Consider the following 20,799-nt stretch of genomic DNA (forward strand, 5'->3'; position numbering starts at 1 on the left):
GGTCACTTTTAAACATCACATTCAAACAAACTACTATGCTGCCAAGTCTGTGGTCACAATATGTTCAACATTGAAATTACTGTAAAAAATGGTTAGTTCCTCTTCTATCTGGAAATTTAAAAGGTAAGATGCTATTTTGAGAAGAATGTTAACACAGACAAAATATGCTGTCTTCATTCTACTCCTACGTTTTAATTATAATCCATGTTTTGCTTCAGAAAAAAATAAAGACCTTAGGCCTAAAGTTGAACTCTTTGTCCATTTGATTTTCCATAGACTATTAGGAGAAATAGACTGTGAAAGTAGTTCAGAAAATAAGTGTTCCTTAATCTCTTTTTATTTTTCTCCCCAGAACCCACAGTTCGAAATAGACCTTCTGTCTCTACCCCTGTGCACGCTTACACGTAAGTCATTGAAACAAAATTCCTACGAAGCAGCACTTCTCTTTGCTCCTCGAGGGGCACGCTGAGATTTCCGTGCTACTCTACCTACTCTGTACTTCTATCCTATTCTATTCCAGTGTGTAATGCTGGCGAAAGCCACGAAACAGATTTCATGAGCCTCTGGGATCTGAGACTTGCCATTTCTAAAACACTGCGTTAAATAATATACTTTACAATGCTATTTCGAGGGTTCGTGAGCATTCAGGTTAGAACTGCTTAGTGTTTCCCTTGAAACAATGGTGCTAATTTTACATAATATCTACTGAAGAATTTTAGGAAGAACATCCTTAGGTTTAAAGTCAGTGAAATACCTACCTGGAGGCCTATAAAAATCACTCCCGCCCCGCACTTCTCCCCCCAGCCTCTCGGTTCTGACCGAGCCATCTTTGATAGAGACCTGTGACCGTCATCTCGACCCCCAGTCTCCCCCTTTTCCTCAGGCCAGTTGCAGGAGCCCGACCGAGAGCAGCTGGGAGCAGTGTCCTACCTTTAGCAGGCTTCATGCCCATCATTTCCATGATAAATCCTGACGGTGTGCGGCTGTGACAAGGACTAATCTGAACGGGATTTTCTAACTCCTGAAACTGCATTACCATTCTTACCTTATTCCCAGCAACTGAAAATGAGACTTGGGAAGGAGTGACAGGGGCCAGAGGTTGTGTGGCTTACTGATTAACTTCATTACCGAGCAGAATATTTGTAAATGTTTATGAGAAAAGTCCTCGATGCCAAATTGCCTAGTAAGCTGGAAACCAGTCTCTTAGATAAACATTTTGGGGGAACACTTTCCACTTTAAGAAATTTTGCAGGGTGTATTTCTGTTCTGTTGCTCTAAAAGTGGATTCAGGGAATCAAGTGCCATGCTCCAGAACTTAAAATTTGTTCCCATCGAAAGGCTATGGAACCGTATAGCTCGGTAACAACAGGAAGCGTGGAAGCATAATGTGTCACAGTGTGCAGCCACTCGATCTGGGTTTACATCCAGTGTTCTGGTGGAATTGTGCTCCCCCCAAATTAATATGTTGAAGTTCTAACCCCAGTATCCAAGCAGGTGACCTTATATGGAGACAGGGTTTTTATAGAGGTAATCAAGTTAACATGAGGTCATTGGGTTGGTTCCTAATCCGGTAAGACTGGGGTCCTTATACTAATGGAATTTTGGGCCAGGGAAAGACACGTGTGGCGAGAAGACATTGTGAAGAGACACAGGGATGAAAACAGTCACAAGTCAGTGCTCTCCAAGGCTCTCCAAGGCCAGGAACAGATTTCTCCCTCACAGCCCTCAGAAGGAACCAACCCGGCCGGCACCTGCAGTTTGGACTTCTTGCCACCCGTATGATGAAACAATACATTTCTGTTGTTTAAGCCACCCAGTATGTGGTATTTCATTACAGTAGCTTTTATTTCATCCACACCTGAGAATACACTACTGATTTTAGAAAGAGAGAGGAAGGAAGGGAGAGAGGGAGTGAAGCATCTATGTGAGAGAGAAACCTCAACAGACTGCCTCTCGTATGCACCCTGAATGGGGACTGACCCCGCAACCTAGACATGTGTCCTGGCCGGCAATGGAACCCTTGGCCCCTCAGTTTACGGGATGCTGCCCCAACCAACTGTGGCCAGGGCTGTGGCAGCTTCAGCAAACTAATACATTCAGGCTCACTTGGCATTCACTAGCTCTGTGGACCGTGGACAAATTCCTGAACTGTTTTCTGCCTCAATTTCCTAATAATCAGATAATCTCATAGAATTATTATGAAAATTAAAATAATGTTTATTAAATTGTCAGTACAATGGGTGGATACCCAACATTATATTGATGCTGTGCGTATTCAGCTTTGGACTCATGTTTTAGGTAGCTTGCATACTGAGTAGGAGTCATTTCTGCAGCATAACTGGTAGATGTCAAGCTTGTGACTGTGGATTATTTCTGGAAGAGGGGCCTTTAGAATAGGACTCAGTAAATCCAGGGCTGGGCAGGCAGGTGCACTGTGTAACCTTAGGCCAGTCTCTCAGCTTCTGTGGCCACATCTGTATACATCAACAGATGGTAAAACATAGATAATTCCTGCCCTACTTCCCTCATAGACCTTTTGTGAAGATAAAATGACATAATAAATATCAAAGCAGTTTTGAAAGGCAAACATGACCTATATAAATGTAATAATCATCACTAAGATGTTTCTACAGCCTGTACAAGGTTAGTGTGGTTTCACATGCATTCTCTCTCACCTGTTCCTTATTTGCACCCGTTGAGGAAGCTGTTATTTATGATACCCACTCTCTCTGCCCTATTTTACAGACTCAGAAAAGCAACTCAGTGAAGCTCAATGAGCCATCTAAAGTCACCCAGTTATTAAGGGATAAAACTTAAACTTTAACTAAGGTCTTCTGACTCAAAACCCTGTGGCTAAAAAACTAAAGCACACTTGTCCTAATTGACGAGAAGGAAGAGTAATGGCCCATGGCGTCCTTCAATTTGAATTGCTCAATCAGCGGTTCCCTTTGGCAACGCTGCTCTCAATCCTATTTGCTTCTGACCTCATGCTCCTCTCCTCACAGTTCGAGCTATCCTTGCCTCGAGAGGACTTGAGGCACAAGAGCTACCCACAGGATGTGAACCGGGGCAAACCACCTCTGAATTTTCTATTGCAAGAATTCTGTGCTCAGTTTTGCACTGGTCAGACAAATGGGTCTGTCTTTTGCCCTCAGACACTTCTATACTAAGAAAAGAAAAGAAAAGAAAAAGAAAAGAAAAGAAAAGAAAAGAAAAGAAAAGAAAAGAAAAGAAAAGAAAAAATGAGCAGGATAATTTAGCTAATCTAAGAAAACGTCATTGCTGAATGAAATCCATACAAGATGTTCTTATAATTAGACTAATTGGATTTCTTTGTTTCTCTCAGTGATGACCAACTGCCTTGTTTAATTTTCTTTTTAATACACTTTTTTATGGGAAGGTGGAAGAGCCCATAAGGGGGATGAACAGTGATGAACGGAGACTGGACTCAGGACAGGGAACACACAGTGCAATATACAGATGATATGTTACAGAACTGTGCCCCTGAAGCCTGTATAATTTTGTTAACCAGTGTCACCCCAATACATTCAATTAAAAAATAAAAATTCAAGTGAATATCACTACTGGAAGGCACCTGTGTTTTATACCACAACTAGGAATAAAGAAATACAAAAGGTTAAAAAAGTGGAAATATGGTACATTTCCCCCCTGCAGTTCTGTACTGTCTGAAAGAGTACACACTAGCCATACAGGGCTACTTAAATTAATTTAAATGAAATAAATTAGAACCCAGTTCTCAGTTGCACTAGTCACATTTTAAGTGTTCTGAAGCTACATGTGGATAGTGGCTGCTGCATTGGACAAAGTGGGTCTGGAACATCTTCATCACCACGAAAGTTGGACCAAACAGCGCAGTTACAGACCGTGCTTGGGAGCAACGTGAATGACACACCAGTCGGGGCAAGTGGGGGCATCAGCGATGAAGCTATGAAAAAAGGAAACTCCCAGAGTCTATGTGGGCAATGCTCTTCTGAGAACTAGCCTCAAGAAGGGACTTGGCCAACACACTTGGAGTGGCACAATCTTCTCGGAAAGCCTTTCTCCGCTGAGGTGAACAGGAATACTCTCTTAGCCTGGCTCCTTAATCATGCAATTCTGACTCTTGCCCTGATCACATTTTGGTTCCCCACTTACTACCTGGGGAACCTTAAACAAGTTATCCAACACATTTAAATCTCCACTTTCTCACCAGTAGGTGGGGAATAGTAATGGTATCTACCTCATAGGAGTGTTGCAATATTAGTATTAATGGTAAATAGCTAATAGAGTACTTATGATATGCCAGGCATTCTCCTGAGAGCTGTAATAAGTAAGGCAAGTATCTTGAACGAAGTTAACGAATTTGCCTAACACCACACACTCGTCAATGGCAGAGATGGGACCGAGTGCGGGAAGTCTGCCTGCTTCAAAATCTAAAACGTACTCGGCGTGATGCCTGACATGTAGAAAGTGCTCAGGAATTGGTAGCTGCTGGCATTATCACAATTTTTTTTATCACTGCAAAGCTGTGAATTTGTAATCTGACTTTATAGTCAACTCCTCTCAGCTCAGTTCTTCTAAGTGCCCCTGAGATTCGTGTCTTAGCCTGTAAAGAGCTGTGCCCTGGATGGCAGCGGCTGCACCTACCAGCTGGCCAGCTTGTCTATCATTCTCTGCCTCGCTGCATGCCTTTTCCAAGCTACGCATGCCCATTCTTAAAAAGGGATTAATATATTTTATAATAAAGAAATGCTTTTAGATACTTCTTTTCTTTCACCCATTTCTTAACTTCAGTCACAAAAACACCAGATCTAAGATTCCTCGGAGACCAAAAACCAAAGCCACAGCGAATTCACAAAAATCTCGGAGACCGCTTAAATTTGTGGAAGAGATGTGGATAAGAAATATTTAAATTATACTCAAGCAAAACTCCATTTTTTATGGTGTCTTTCCACGTTCTGGAAACTTTCGGCTTTGCTTCACCCACCAACCCAGGACTGTGCTCACTGGAGTTAAACTCAGTGAGATGAACAAACGCCTGGACTCAAATGTCAGGAATATTCCACAAAACTGCATCTCAAGACCTTTAATTGTATTTTAAAACATCTGGCTGACTCTGCAACACCGGAAATATTCTTTTAATTTAAGCGAAAAGACAGGCAAGAACCATATTCCAATAAAAATAAAGCTACCCAGAGAAAACAGGCATAAAGGGCTGACAGGAGCATAAAGTGATGAAAAATAGCTAAGGGAAATGGAATCCGAGGGAACAGAATTATATAGGACATGCCTCCTGCCACTGGTGGGGCCTCATCTGGAATGGGGCTTTACAAAGACTGTTAGACACAGTAACAGACTAATGTAAAAACTCGGATGTCACAGCTGTTGTTAGCCATGCTGCGGTGCCAAAATGAGAACATGTGTTTCTTTCCCGAGAGCACCCTGAAATGTATTTCCACAATGTCAATTTTTGTTGGCTCCTTGAAAAATCTTTGCGCTCAACAGTGTTAAGATAAACAGAACTTCCGCCTTTTAATGAGCAGAGTGGTGTTTATCATTTCAACAATTTAAATAATAACAACTACGTATCAAGCCCTGAACTAATGATACTGTTTGATGATGACTTCAAGTTTCCAGAACACTTTCCCACCCAGCCATTCGGTCCTCCCAAAAAACTGGGAAGGGGATGCCATTATTATCCCTGCTTTATAGGGGAGGAAAAACTGAAGTTCAGAGAGTCTCAGTCGCCTCTGAGACTATTTCTCTCCGTTTCATTGCTTGTTGTCACTTACATTCAGTGAACCTCTCCCAGTGTCACTGAGCTGAGTGAGCCGGACTCACCGCACTGAGAGCATTTGGTGAGAGACTGTACCGTCTCTTGCGTATTCTGTGCTATTATTAGAATGCTCTTCTACTTAGTCTGAAATTCAGTGATTTTGTTTTTGAATTCTTAAACCACGGTTTGCTAAAAGAATAGATTTTAACTAACATAGATTTAAATCTATTAACATAGATTTTAACTAACATGCTACCTCCTACCCTACTCACTATGTCAAACCATGAGAAGCTGTGGACTTTGTCATTATTACCTTTTATTATGCACTAATTACATAAAGATCATGCCTTCTCCATGCACCAGAGAAGTCTTTCTTAATCCACTGAATTAATCTTTGACCAAGTTTCCTGGCGTGCAGGATCTCCCAGAGGGAAGGAGACTTAACTCTCTTGGGTCACCATGTCCTTCCATTCTGAGGCCTGTGTGTGGATTGAGTTACCAATGAGCTAGATTCCCATCTGGACTCGTCAGGGGTATGTGGCAGCCCGATAAATTAAAGGCCCTCGTGAGGTGATTCCAGCCCCATTTTTTAAATTCCATTCTGTCCAAGCTTCTTTCCTTCTTTTCTACAAGGACCAGCCTGAGAAAACAGAGCTATAGAGCAAGTCTGCACCCACCCCCAATCTTAGCCTTCCTGTGAGTATTCCAATTATTGGGGCGAGGGCAGGGGGCGGTGTAGAATCCCACTACACTGTGTGACAGACCCATCTGGTGCCACATGCTTTTGGCTTAGCTTCTCATTTCACATGGAGCTTCAGTACATATCACGTTGACAGACTCACCTCGTGTTGACAGCCTGTCACTTCAAGAACACGCCACACATCTCTTTGTTTTCTGACCCAAACTCCTTTAATGCCTCCAGAGACTACCTGGCCTTGTTCCAATGGGAGTGGCAAGAGCACAGCCCAGAAGTGCTGGGGAGTTAATGTCCCCAGGGGCTGCCCTCGACCAACTGGAGCCAGAGGTCAGTTAGTAAGTGTCCCCCTCCCCAGTCCCTCAGTGGCCAATTTCCCAGGCTGCTCCCAGTGGGATCAAGGCCCCCTTGCCCATGGCAGTGATCTTCTTAACTCAACTCACAGTGGTTTCCCTCCTTTCTTCTCTCAAAGCCCCAGTCCTTTGCATCTGCCCTCTGAGCATACCTCTCACATAAGCTGTCTGCACACAGATCCTGGCTTTCCGCTTTTCAGGGTAACCATGTAAGGACCACGGTCATGGAGTTCCAAGTCTAACAATCTCCTCTTACAAGTGCTGGTTCAGGGACATGCAGGGTCCAGAGCCCATTCTCTAGACTCCTTCAACTGCCCTAAATAAAAGTGAGAAGACCCTTCCAAGTCCATGCTAGACTTTGGGCCTCTGCATTTGCTATTTCCTCCACCTGGGATGTTCTCCTTAGCTTGTCTTTCAGTCTCAGCTCAGCTTGATAATTCCCCAGAACCCTTGTCTGACCAGGACATTGAGAACAGCCCCATTCTTCAGTTTACTATGACATCACCCTAGTTTGTTGTTTTGATAGCTCTTACCACTGCCTGATGTTATATTGTTTATTTATTTGCATGTTTCCTGTGAGTCTACCCTTCACTAGGAGCTTGCCTGTCTTGTTTCCTGCTTTACTACATCCCCCCCGTATATAGTCAGTGTTCAACATTGAGATGGAAGAAATGACAGCTATCCACAAACTTCACTTGCTCTTGTTGTGACAGTGTGACTACTGATTTTGATTACTCCATTCACCAAATGGAGTTTTGTTTGAGTATAACCTGATTTTGATTGGACCATTGGAAAAGAGTTTAGCCCTCTGGCTGGTTGAGCCCATCAGTTACCACTTCTGAATTTCTGCTATATTTCAAGGTCCCAGAGTGGTGGAAGAGGCACTGTGGGTTACTCATCCATGGCCACAGTCTTTTCCCTGGTGCTCTGTATCCTAAGCTCTGGGTGGGAGAGCCAGAGAATCCATCAGTGTCACCAGAGCATAAAAGAAGATGGACAGGAGGAATAAAGAGATAAAAATACAAATCTTCACCCCATAATTTGGCATACCTTAGCTCAAGTATGTAGAATGGAGTGAGACGGAGACCCTGGGGAAAAGACATGTGGGGGGAAAATGCTTAGCCCTGGCTCTAGAACTTAATGGGGAAAAGGGAAGGAGCCCCGCTTGGCCACACATGGTTCAGATTAGTTTACCAAGAGAGGTGACCAAATGAAGATTTGAAGAAGCTGCTCCAGCTGAGAAGAACAGCCGTGCATCGTGGCTTATGCGTCTTGTGCTGTCTAGTCTCAGAAGCCTTAAATGAAGTGTTAGGAAACTGGATAAGAATGTGGTCCAGCAAAGGAGACATGAGAGAAAAAGCACGCTGGATACACGAGTCACCGTGCTTCATCAGCAATCACTTTCTGATGCTTCTCACTTGACAACACCCTCCCCACTGTTCCTCTCCCTACTCACATCTTTTCACTGCATGCTGCTGAGGTCAACCTTCAACCCGATACCCTTGCTCAGAGACCTTAACATGCAATCGTAAAATTTCAGAGCAGAGTATGGAGTTTTACAATAATATGGGGGGAAAAAACCTTAAGTGGAATTTTCCTTAGTCTCTGATGTGTACCTACAGTCTTAATTATTCCATGCATTCTGATTGGTAGAGCAAAAATTATAAAGATGTCTAAACACTGGTTACTTTAAGGATTTGCAGGATAGGCCAGAAGCAAATGGTCAAGTAGCTGGTCACAGAGATAGGGGCCTGCTGGCCTAGAACGCATCCACAGGATGAGGAAAAGGCAAACGGGAGAAACAAGATGCAGCCAGTATGTCCAAGAATTGGCATTTCATAAATAATTACTGATGCCTTTGGTCTCTCTGAGTCACTGATAAGCATCTCTTGTTTTCCTTAACCTCTTTTCTCCTTCCCTTCTATTATTTATGACTTGATTCTTATTTATCAGGTGCAAACTACGATTAACACAATATCATCACTGCCCTTAAATGCTCTTATACTGTTTGGGGGCAGGTAGACATATAAACAGGTAATACAAATAATGGTCTCCCCTTGGAAGGACCTGTCAAACCATTATACACTAAGGTGCTAATGACTCGTACGCAATAGCATAAACTATCAACATCTCCCAGGGACGTCTGCAATTAAATTGGGGATCTTGCCTTCAAACACTGACTTTTGTGGCATTTCAAGTGTTTGCATTTTCACTGTCATTATCTACCATGGTCCATATATTAATGTAGAGTGAATAACTGAGAGCATTCAAGTGCTCTCTCTTTTAAAAAAACATTTTATTCAGTCTTAGCTGGTATAGCTCAGCGGATTGAGCATGGGCCTGCGAACCAAAGGATCACTGGTTCAATTCCCAGTCAGGGCACATGCCTAGGTTGCGGGCCAGGACCCCAGTAGGGGGTGCATGAGAGGCAACTACACAGTGATGTTTCTCTCCCTCTGTTTCTCCTTCCCTTCCCCTCTCTCCAAAATTAAATAAACAAAATCTTTGAAAAATATATTTTATTCATTCATTTTTGGAGAGAGGGGAAAGGAGGAAGAAAGAGGAGAAAAACATCGATGTGAGAGAGAAACATCAACTGATTGTCTCTCACATGCCTCCAGCTGGGGACTGGGCCACAACCCAGGCATGTGCTCTGACTGGGAATTGAACTGGTTACCTTTTGTTTTGTGGGATGAAGCTCAACCAACTGAGCCACACTGGTCAGGGCCAAGCTCTCCTACCACGGCTACTATGCAAAAGGGAATTATTTTAAGAGTGGTGCACAAAAATTCCCTGTCCCATCCAAAATTTACCTCTGATGAGTCATTGCTGATATTCCCAATGAAAACTGTTTATAATGAGTTTTTCCATAAATGCATAAAGTGGAGCAATATATCATTTTATGGTACCATCTAGTTACAGATCTACTGGAAACATCTTAGCACAATTTGTCCTCATGCCAGTTGAAATGACTCACCCTGGCACAGTGCCACATATGCCCCAGCACCAGAAGGATGGTGGGTAGAAAACCTATCGCAGAGCTATAACCTAGAGTAACCTCAGCCTTTAATGGGTATAATATTAAACCGTAAAAATCATGACTTCATAACTGAGTACATGCTGCAGTAAGATCAGACGCAGCCCTAGAGCAGGAATTTGTTTCTACTCCCAGCTCTGTTAATTACCTAGCCACGTGGCCTTGGGCAAGCCTTGCTGTTCGCATCTATAAAACAGGACCGTGAGGTTCAAGGAATCCAAGGTTCTACCTACCTCTATCCTTGCACAGGAGCTAACGTTAACTGCGGACTTAGAAGGAACAAAAGCATTTTCTGGACTCTTTGTTGCACTCATCATCTAAGTGTTTTTCTCATGCGTTTCCAAATCGTGGTTCGTTGTACATATTCATAGATTTACATGAACTTGACAACTTACCAAATAAATGATCAGAAAGAGAAAATTCATCCGTGGCAGGTAAGTGAGAGTGTTGGATGAGATTCATTTTTGATCCCATCCAAACTTTTCTATTTGAGAATGCACCTTTGTTATTGTGGTCTTCAAAACAACACCCTGAAAGGCAAATAAATAAACAGAGAGTTCAGGGAAGAGGAAGGAGCTAGTCAAGAGAGAGGAGGAGGGAGAGTGCGAACTAATTTACAAAACAGCGAATGGCTCCCTTTTGTCATTTGCCAAGGCCTTTCTGTACGTATTTGCTGTCACTATGTATCATTTTTACACCTCGTCTGAACTTATCCATGTCCAGGGTGTGTGCTTTTGGAAGAGATACTCTCTGATTTATCTAGGAAACATCATATAGTCTCATTTAAATTTCAACACTTGGGAAATTTGGGCAAAGTGTAATGACATTTTGGTTGTCTTTATTTCTTTAACACACAGAAAAAATAGAAACAAATATAAAGGCCTCGAATCAATGATTTAATATCTTAAATTTCATTCTAAAATTGAACAGTTTTTTGCACGGATACAAAAGTAATTTAAGACCACTTTCTACTGGAATTTTCTTGAGTAGGCACTATGTCGGCAAATCAAAAATTCAGAAAACATTTCCCCAAGATCTTTATATTTGCCTTTCAGAGAAAATTTAAGGGATTTTCATTTTTACTCTCATGGTCTGCCTTGGCCATTTTTTTTTATCTAGGATAAAAAGAAGTTATGATAAATAGAAAAAATAATGGTAAATCTCACCAAAATGTCTGAAGTTGCATCATGAGTAGATGTACGGATTTCATTCAAGAACCTGAGAGCAGCAGTGTTCACTTTTAGTTTTATCTCTAAGTCTTCTTTGCTTCCTTCTTTTCTTCCTTCCAATATGTCTTCTACCTCCCTGAAGAAGGAATTTGAAAGGTCAAATAATAAAAATATGTGCTATCAGCCCTGGCTGGCGTAGCTTAGTGGATTGAGTGCGGGCTGCGAACCAAAGCATCGCAGGTTCAATTCTCAGTCAGGGCACATGCCTGGGTTGCAGGCCACAGCCCCTAGCAACCGCACATTGATGTTTCTCTCTTCCTCTCTTTCTCCCTCCCTTCCCTCTCTAAAAATAAATAAATAACACCTAAAAAAAAAAAACCAGTTTTAAAAAATATGTGCTATCAGAACTTCCTTTCCAAGGCTGTTTTCTGAGGGTGACTTTCAAATCTTTTTATCCTATCTCCACAAGGAAATCACTTTGTTTACAAATATATAAATATTTATATTTTCTACTCAGGAAGGGAATATAGGGGTTTTTTATTGGACTAATATTTATTACATTAGGACTGCCCTACTATTCGTGTCTCTCTTTCTCCTTCGGTCAGCGAAATGATCCAGCTCCAGCAGAGGTGGGCGGCAGACGTGGCTGCCGGGGAGACAGTCCACCAATCCGTGTTTGCCGCATTCATTCACTGATTCATGCTTTCAAAACACGTTTGCTGCCCTGGCTGGCGTAGCTCAGTGGATTGAGCGTGGGCTTCGAACCAAAGTATCGCAGGTTCGATTCCCAGTCAGGGCACATGCCTGGGTTGCAGGCCATGACCCCCAGCAACCACACATTGATGTTTCTCTCTCTCTTTCTCCCTCCCTTCCCTCTCTAAAAATAAATAAATTAAATTAAATTAAAAAAAAAACACATTTGCTGAGGACGTATTCAGCACTAAGCTCTGTGGTAGATCTTTGGAAATAAAATGATGAAAGGGACCCACAGTCTATGACATCAAGCTTAATGAGGAATAGAGATATTAGAAAATAATCACACAAACACACAGACCATTACACAATGTACTCAAAGCTGTTGAGGAAGATGAGGATTAGGGTGCTCTAACAGACAGGTCAGGTGGGAAAAGGAGTCAAGACAAGGAAGCAGCAGAGGGAGGCTGTGGTTTCAAGGGCAGCTTTTACTTTACTTTAAATTTTCTTCAAGTGCAGTTCACATTCAATATTATTCTGCGTTAGTTTCAGTGGTGTAGCATAGGGACATATACTCAGACGATCACATTACACTCCACAAGTTGTTTCCCCTGATATTCCCAGTACCCAACTGGCACCGTCCGGTTATTATAATATTATTGACTCTACTCCCTGTGCGGTACTTTAGATTCCCATGACTATTCTGTAACTACAAGTTTTACTTCTCAATCCCTTCGTCTTTTTCTACCAGCCCCCCGACACCCCTCCCCTCTGGCAACCATCACTCTGTATCTATGAGTCTGTTTCTGTTTGTTCACTGATATTGAAGATATCACTGATATCACATTTTTAATAACAACATTGAACCGCCTAGTCAAACAATTGTAAGAGCTACCCTACCTGTAGACATCTCATCATGATGGGCAGTACTCCACAGGGTACATCTGAATTGATGAGAACACACGGCGTGAGGGGCTGAAGAAGTTATAAAAGGGGAGAATCTCCTATGAGAGGGTACAAACTGTGTTCACTGTGGGAATGCAGACATACTCACGTCCATGTGATGAACCAATGGCTTGGCATGGTCCTACCAAAGTCTACTGTCCAGCAAGCCAAAGGACTTTTTGGAAGGAAACTCATTCTAAAGTCAGAGGGAGCCAGGAAGCATGACCTTCACCCCGAAGCCAAGCCACACTCATCAGAGGAATGTGTAATTCTCAATGTGGCACAGTGTTTGACCAACCTGTACTGGATTCAAGAGGCCTTCTTGCCACACTGGTGTGGAAAGGGAGGAAGTTAAAAATAAAAATGAAGCTTGGACACATCGAAGTCTAAGAAAGACCTTTCTAACAGAACACAATAAGTAGGAGAGAGAACTCATCTCAACTCCAGCCTCACCCTCCAACAACTCCGCCACATGTCACAGTGGAACTTTGACCCCAACAGGACTCAGGGCCATTCTGGGGCAATTGTGAAATAGCCCCAGATTTCACAGATTGTGGCTGCTGAGGTATCACCATAACCCGTGAGACCGTCCAGCAGAGGAGCTGTGACCACTGGTTGGGTCCTGCTCTCTGCAACGCACACAGAAAACAGCAGAATAAGTGGCCGGAGCAGCCTGGATTATGAACAAACATGAGGAGACCCCAGAGCACTCCGGAAATACTGGCAGGGAGGAGGACTCTGGTAGGGAGCTGCAAGTCCTAAAGAATAAGCCAATAAAAGTTGTTATTAATGGGCCCTCCTTCATCCTCACAAGCTGCTTGAGGACCTGGGAAGTTCAAGTTTTAATATGTGTAGTGAATTGTTATGTATCTATTTAATGTGTATATATTTTTTAATTTTAAATATATTTTATTGGTTATACTGTTACAGTTGTCCCATTTTGCCCTTTTGTGCCCATCCACTTGGTACCCCGCTTTCCTCCAGCATTCTTCCCCTTAGTACATGTCCATGGGTCGTGCATGTAAGTTCTTTGGCTACTTCATTACCTCTACTGTTGTTAACATCCCCCTGTGTATTTTGTACCTACCAATTTGTGCTTCTTTAATCCCTGCACCTGTCCCCCCCATTTTCTCCCTTCCCCCCCCAACAGACAACCCTCCAAATCATCTCCATATCTATGATTCGGTTCCTGTTCTGGTTGTTTGCTTAGTTTGTTACTTGGATTCCATTATTGATAGCTGTGAATTTATAGCCATTTCAATGTTCACAGTTTTGATCCTTTTCTGATATAAGTCCCTTTAGCATTGCATATAATAATGCCTTGATGATAATGAACTCCTTTAGTTTTACCGTGTCTGGGAAGCGCTTCATCTGCCCTTCCATTCTAAATGATAGCTCTGGATAGAGCAATCTTGATTGTAGGTCCTTGCTTTTCATCACTTTGAATATTTCTTGCCAGTCCTTTCTAGCCTGCAAAGTTCCTTTTGAGGAATCAGCTGCTAGTCTTACAGGAACTCCTTTGTAGGAACTTGCTGCTTTTAAGATTTCTTCTTTATCTGTAACCTTTAGCATTTTAATTATGATGTGTCTTGGTGTGGTCCTCTTTGGATCCAACTTGTTTGGGACTCTCTGTGCTTCCTGGACTTGTGTGTCTGTTTCCTTCACCAAATTAGGGAAGCTTTCTTTCATTTTTTTTTCAAGTAAGTTTTCAATCTCTTGTTCTTCCTCTCCTCCTTCTGGTACCACTATGATTTGGATATTGGTACATTTAAAAAATGTCCCAGAGGTTCCTAAGCTTATGATTGTTTTTTTTTTTAAATACTTTTTTCTTCCTGCTGTATTTACTGATTGAATGTTTTTTCCTTCCTTGTGTTCCAAATTGTTGATTAGATTCTCAGCTTCATCCCCTCCACTATTGGTTCCCTGTAGATTTTTCTTATTTCACTTAGTGTAACCTTCATTTCTGCTGGGTCTTTTTTATGCCATTGAAGTACCCAGTGAGTTCCTGGAGCATTCTGATAACCATTGTTTTGAACTGTGCATCTGACAGATTGCTTATCTCCATTTCATTTAGTTCTTTTTCTGGAGCTTTGTTCTATTTTTTCATTTGGGCCATATTTATCTCCTCATTTTGGCAGACCCCTGTATTTCCGTGTTAGGTAGAGCTGTTTTGACTTCCTGTAGTAGTAGTGTGGCCTACTGTAGAAAGGGCACCTATTAAGTTGTATGGGGTGGAGCCTTAGGTAATTGCCAGGGCGGGGTAACACGTATCACAGCTCCGTTGCTCTGTGTTGGGGAGCACTTGCAGAGGGGACAATGCTGCCACCTGGCCTCTGGCGTTTTCCTGTCTCCTGACACTCACACTTCATCCTCTCCCCATATGCCACTGGTGCCCCCCCAGCTGCTGCCCTGGTGCTGAACACTAGAGGGAGTAAGTCTGCATGAGTCCTAAGTCCATGGTGGACCATTTAAAATAAGTCTCTTGAGAATCTCACAGTTTCTTACTCTACCTCAGCCCCCATTGGTTTTTATAGCCAGAAGTTATGGAGACTTATCTTCCTGACACTGGAACCCTGGAGTGGGTGGTCAGGGCTGGGGCTGGGATCCCTCACTCCCAAGACGTCCTCCCATTTTTTATCCACCACAGGCGGATGTGGGACTGCCCATCCTCTCTCTGCGTTTCTCTGCACCACTCGTTGTCTCCACGCCGCTTTGCGCCTCTCCACCTCTTCACTTTCCACGCATCTCTGATGCCTCTCCGCGCCTCTCTGCATCTCCACCCCTCCTCCCCATCTGGATGAATGCGGCTTCTTTAAACCCTTGGTTGTCAGACTTCCACGCAGCTCAATTTTCTGACAATTCTAGGTGATGTTTGTTTTGTAGTCTATTTGTATTTTTTGCTATAGTTGTGCATGGAGGCGAAGTGTGTTTATCTGCACCTCCACCTTGACCAGCTCAATGTGTATATATTTATACACCTGAACTATGTATAATTATATATGTGTCTGCATATTTTATAAGTGGATTGAAAAGTCTCAAAATTTATACAGCTATTGTTCCATATTGAGTTTCTCTTATTTTTGTGAGAGGAAATTCCAGCTTTCCCTGAAGACCCAGTTGCTCTGGCCTTTAAAAAAACAGGAGATTTCAGGTCTCTGACTCTTAGATTTTCCTCTATGCTAACTTTCTCCCATATTTGTCTTTTTTGACTCTTAGTCATGTTCATCAAGCTCCCCATCCTTAACACGGCACATAAGAGCTTTCTAGTATTTTCCAGGTACAATCACCTTCATTTTGGATTCTTACAATGTATTTCCCTCTATACACTCATATCAGCTTGGCATCTTCAATGCCAGTGCCTAGCACACAACAGACCCTCGAGAAATGTTACCTCAATTAAATGATTTGTACTGTTTTTTTCCTTAGTTCCTCCAAATCCCCTGACATTCACGTTCTTTCTGAATTTCATTCGGGAAGCTAAGAATTTCATTCTCCCGTTGGCACAAAGGACAGAATTTATCACCCTTACCCAAACAAAAGTCCCATCCCCTAATTCTGTAACATGTGAGTTATGACCCCTGGAGGGAGGGTGGGAGACCCACTATGTGTGTGCCCCCAAGGAACTAACAGCAGAGCCCCCCAGAATCTAGGCAGGCAGCAGTCTGCTCAGGTCAGGTTGGCTGGGGTTCTGATTCCCAAAGGGGCTTAAAGAAAAGGAAATGTGAACTTTTAAATGGCGACAGAAGCACAGAGTAAGCAATTCAAATAGCACACCTAAAAATAGGTCCTTCTTCCAGCTCCATCGCCCATTTCCCTTACCAACACCTGCTACAAGGGTCAGCTTCTTGTGTGTCCTTCTGCACGCTGTGCCCACTCGTAGCACACAGGGCCCCGAAACACCGTACCTTAAATTGGGGTTTGGCAAACTATTGCCCACAGGCCGAGCTGGTCAACTGCCTTGTTTTGTACAGCGTGTGAGCTAAGAATGGTTTTACATTCTCAAACAGTTGGAAAAATTAAAAGAAGAATATTTCGTGACACATACAATTACACGAGATTCACATTTAAGTGTTCATGAATAAAGCTGTATTGGCACACAGCCACATCTGTTGGTTCATGGGTTATCTAGACTTCTTTCCCTCTACAATGGTAGAGTTGAACAGTTGCAACGTACCTCTATGGCCCTCGGAGCCAAAAACATTTACTATCTAGCCCTTTGCAGGAAAAATTTGTTACTATCTGCCATAAACAAACAGAAGAATTTTTTTTAAAATCTAGTAACATCATAAGTAAACTATGAATAAATGTAACGAATACCTTGGAGGTGTAAACCCACTTAATTATACACATCTCATAATGGTGGGGTCTTCTTTGCCTCTTAACAGTTCTTTCTTAGGATTGGCAGCGTTAGCCAAAATTGGCTTTTCATTTAATGTGTACCTAGTGGGTCCCAAGTATATGGCAAGTGTTTCCACATACACTGTTTCTTTAATCAGGGTTACTTTCGGGTCTTTTTCTCTCATACTCTTTACCCCCTTGTTGGGGTAAAAACTGCAGTAGGATGAGTAACTCCAGGAGACCCCAGACCTTGGAGCTGGAGTCTTTTTTTCCCCCTTCAAACACTCTCTTGCATATAAAGAATCATTTTATAGGCTGAGAATAAGCGATGGGAATTCTCATTTGCCTCCATAACAAGAAGTTGGCAAAACAATATGTTTCCTCAACACGTTTTTGGATTGACATCTAAAAAATAAAACAGATGCAAAAAAATTTCTGAAAAATTGTAAAAATTGCAATTTTACATGTTGTTAAATTACTCTTCAATTTAAATACCATAGCAACTTAATATCCTCCTTCATCCTTCTAAGGAATACAAGAAGGTGTTCTTTAACATTTGGAGATTTTTTAATTGTCCCTGCCCTTCCTTGAGTTCACATTTTATTCCACTTCTCTACAGCATTTTATCCTAGTGCAGCACATTTTTATAACTGAATATCTACTATTGATCATCCTGTCATGCTTTTTTGCAACTAAAATACGTATATAAATTTGGATTTTAAAATAATTTCACTCTGGCTCATATGGCTCAGTGGACTGAGTGTCAGCCTGTGAACCAAAGCATTGCCAGTTCGATTCCCAGTCAGGGCACGTGCCTGGGTTGCAGGCCAGGTCCCCAGTAGGGGGCATGTGAGAGGCAACCACACATTGATGTTTTCCTTTCTCCCTCCCTTCACCTCTGCCTAAAAATGAAATAAATAAAATTTTTAAAAATTTTCTAGTGACTTTATGATTTTAAGTGTTTAAATAAAATTTTTCTGGATTGAGTTTATTACCACTTATTATTAGCACCTATGAGACTTTTTTCGCAAATAGGGTGGCACATGTCTCCTCATGCCAAAGAGCACAACTAGAAAATATGGTCTGCTGTGGAAGAGAGCCTGCAGATAAGAAAGGAAGATGCCGCTGTCACATAACAGCCACAGCAAACACTGCCGGGGCACATGCATTACTGGAAAACGCCTCCTTAGGAATAGAGTTAAAACTTCTGTTTAAATAATGAAACTTGAGAAACTGCAGATGGGGAGAGATTAAGAATTCTCCGATGTTACTAAGAAAAGCCCAGATAATGGGAAGCCACCATTTCTCTTAAGATGGATCGAATTATTTGTTAATACACAAAGGATTAAAGTTCAGAATCAGAGCAGATAATGAAAAACGGCTGAATTTACACTGCTTTCCAGAAAAGTTGTTAAAATTTGTTTTAAATGAAAGTATTTTTAAAATAAAAGGGCCATTGCAGAAAATTCAGACAATACAGGAAAGTGCTTTTAAATGCCAAGTTGCATTCTATAACTTTTTTTCGAGTTTACACTCCCACCGGCAGTGAGTAAGTCCCCTTCTCACCACACCCTCACTGGCATGACTACTCTCATTTTCAACAGTCTTTTCTCTTTACTAGGTGACAAATCCTATCTCACTATACAAAACTGCATTTCTTTGATTATTAGTAAAATTGAAAAAAAATTGAAAACATTACATCTTTATTATCTATATGTAGTAGTTTCTCCTTTCTGTTTATATCCTTTACCATTTATCTATGGAAGTGTTCACCTTTTTTATTGACTCACAAGAGTTCTTTGTATCTTGAATGCATTAGCATTCTGGTATATTTGCTATGAATATTTTCATTTGCCTTTTACTTATATTTATCTGAAAAGTTTTATATTGTACATAGTTAAATATGTTAACCCTATGTAAAGCTTTCCTTTATTGCTTTTTATTTTTAGTTTATGGTACAAGGTAATTTTTTTCTTAGAATTGCTTGTTAAATACTTTTTTCCTTTCACATTGATTTATGAAGCTTCTTTGATCAAAACTGAATTTAGTTTTTCATGGATCATGCAGTTACATCTTGTACCAATATCACCCTTTCTTGTTATTGTCTATTCTTTGTCAACATTTCTTAAGATATTCTCCCCTTTTTGTTCTCCATGATAAACTATCACATCTTGTACCACATATTTTTAAAGTAAGTTTCATTGGGAATCTGAGATGGTACCAAACACATATTTAGGTAGGAAGATCTACATCTTTGTAACATTCATTTTTTTTGCCTTTTAGGGGCAAGGTATATCTCAAGTTACTCACAGGTACTCAGATCTCATAGCTTTGTAGATTTTTTTCCATGTATGTCTCAACTTCTTCCTGGATGCTTCTCCTGCCATTCACCTTCCTCCCTCCCCCACCGTGTGGTAATTACTAATTTGACTGCATTGGTCTTGTCTTCTCCACTTTATCCCCAGATGTAAACTCCTAGAAGGCGGAAATCATAGATCATATTTCTTTTGCATCCCCCTCTCACAGCTAGTAGTATTCTGCACACATATCATTAATAGCTGTGGTCTAGCAGAAATGCCACCATGAGGCATGAGGAGATTAGGATGGAAACCCAGTCTTAACCTTTTATAGCTTCATGTGTGACCTGGAACTCTTCACTCAACATCCGCCCCCCCTACCCCACCCCCGCACAGTACACGGAGGCATTCAGCTTGCTAAGGGTTTATTGAGCCTCAGCTTATTAAGGGCTTAAAATTTTAAATAATATGGCTGCTATAAAGATTAAAAGTTGAATCATTAATGTTTTCACACACATATATAGGGTAACGTGCAAAAATGTTCACTGAATTGTTTCCAATTATAAACAATTGGAAACAGCATACGTGTCCATCAACAGAAGAATGAACACAATAAAGAAATAGTATATTCACGATCAAATACTATGCAGCACTTAAAGTGAAGAAACTAGGACTATATGTACTCATATTGATAAACTGAAAAACATCATATTGAGCAAAAGAATCAGGTTGCAGCATAATAAATACAGTTGTATAAAAATGTATATGTTTAAAGATATGCAAAACAGTGCTACATACTAACATTGACGCTGTAATGCAGGCATCAGCAAGCTATGACTCATGGGCCAAATTCAGCCTGCCAAGGACCAAATTCGCCCTTTTGTTTACACATTATCTATGGCTGTTTTCACGCAACAGTGGCAGAGTTAAGTAGTTGCTACACAGGCCACATGGCCTGAAAAGCCTAAAATATTCATTATATGGCCTTTACAGAAAAAGCTTGTGCTGTCTGCTGTAACCCAGAGAGACAAGCAAGGCAGTGTCACACCTGCATCCAGAACAGCGGTGCAGAGCAACTGGGCAAGTACAGAGGGAATTTCCACAGCACTTATAGTGCCTCCCTTCTGAACCTGGGGGGAGGGGGATGGTACTTACAAGGGAGTTGATTACATTACTTCATTTTTTGCACGTTGGAAATATTTCATAATGAAAAAAAAGATTGAATGAAATTATATATGTGAAAAGCCTCCTCATCAGTAAAGATTTGCAAGTTTATATAGCAATTCTTTCTTACACACTCTTACGCACACGCAAACATACACGCATACATTTTTAAGACTTTGAAGAGAAATTAACTTCTTCCCATAAGATGTTCGGAGGCCCTAACTGTTCAATGAGGCACTACTGGAAATTTTGAACGGCATGATGAAATCTATTTGGGTGGACAAAAAGTTTCTTTGTTTTTTTCTGTAAGATGGCTCTAGCAGCACTTTAACT

General features: G+C 41.5%; 1 protein-coding gene across 4 annotated transcripts in view; it reads right to left on the bottom strand.

Moving 5' to 3' along the window:
• Positions 1-20,799, bottom strand: part of NR1H4 (nuclear receptor subfamily 1 group H member 4) — a 66,997-nt gene that overhangs the window by 39,314 nt on the left and 6,884 nt on the right. For 2 of the 4 annotated variants that reach the window (XM_045826479.1, XM_045826478.1), the window contains exons 2-3: positions 11,027-11,165; positions 10,256-10,390 (exon numbers count right to left, since the gene is read on the bottom strand). In XM_045826479.1, coding sequence (XP_045682435.1) covers positions 10,256-10,334 — 79 coding nt within the window. In that variant the 5' untranslated portion in view covers positions 10,335-10,390; positions 11,027-11,165. Of the gene's footprint in view, positions 1-930; positions 1,062-10,255; positions 10,391-11,026; positions 11,166-20,799 lie in introns of those variants that run through there. The other 2 variants (XM_045826477.1, XM_045826476.1) reach the window with 1 other exon arrangement.

This window comes from Phyllostomus hastatus, unplaced genomic scaffold (assembly GCF_019186645.2).
Source record: "Phyllostomus hastatus isolate PE091 unplaced genomic scaffold, TTU_PhHast_1.1 phas_scaffold_755, whole genome shotgun sequence".
NCBI lineage: Eukaryota > Metazoa > Chordata > Mammalia > Chiroptera > Phyllostomidae > Phyllostomus > Phyllostomus hastatus.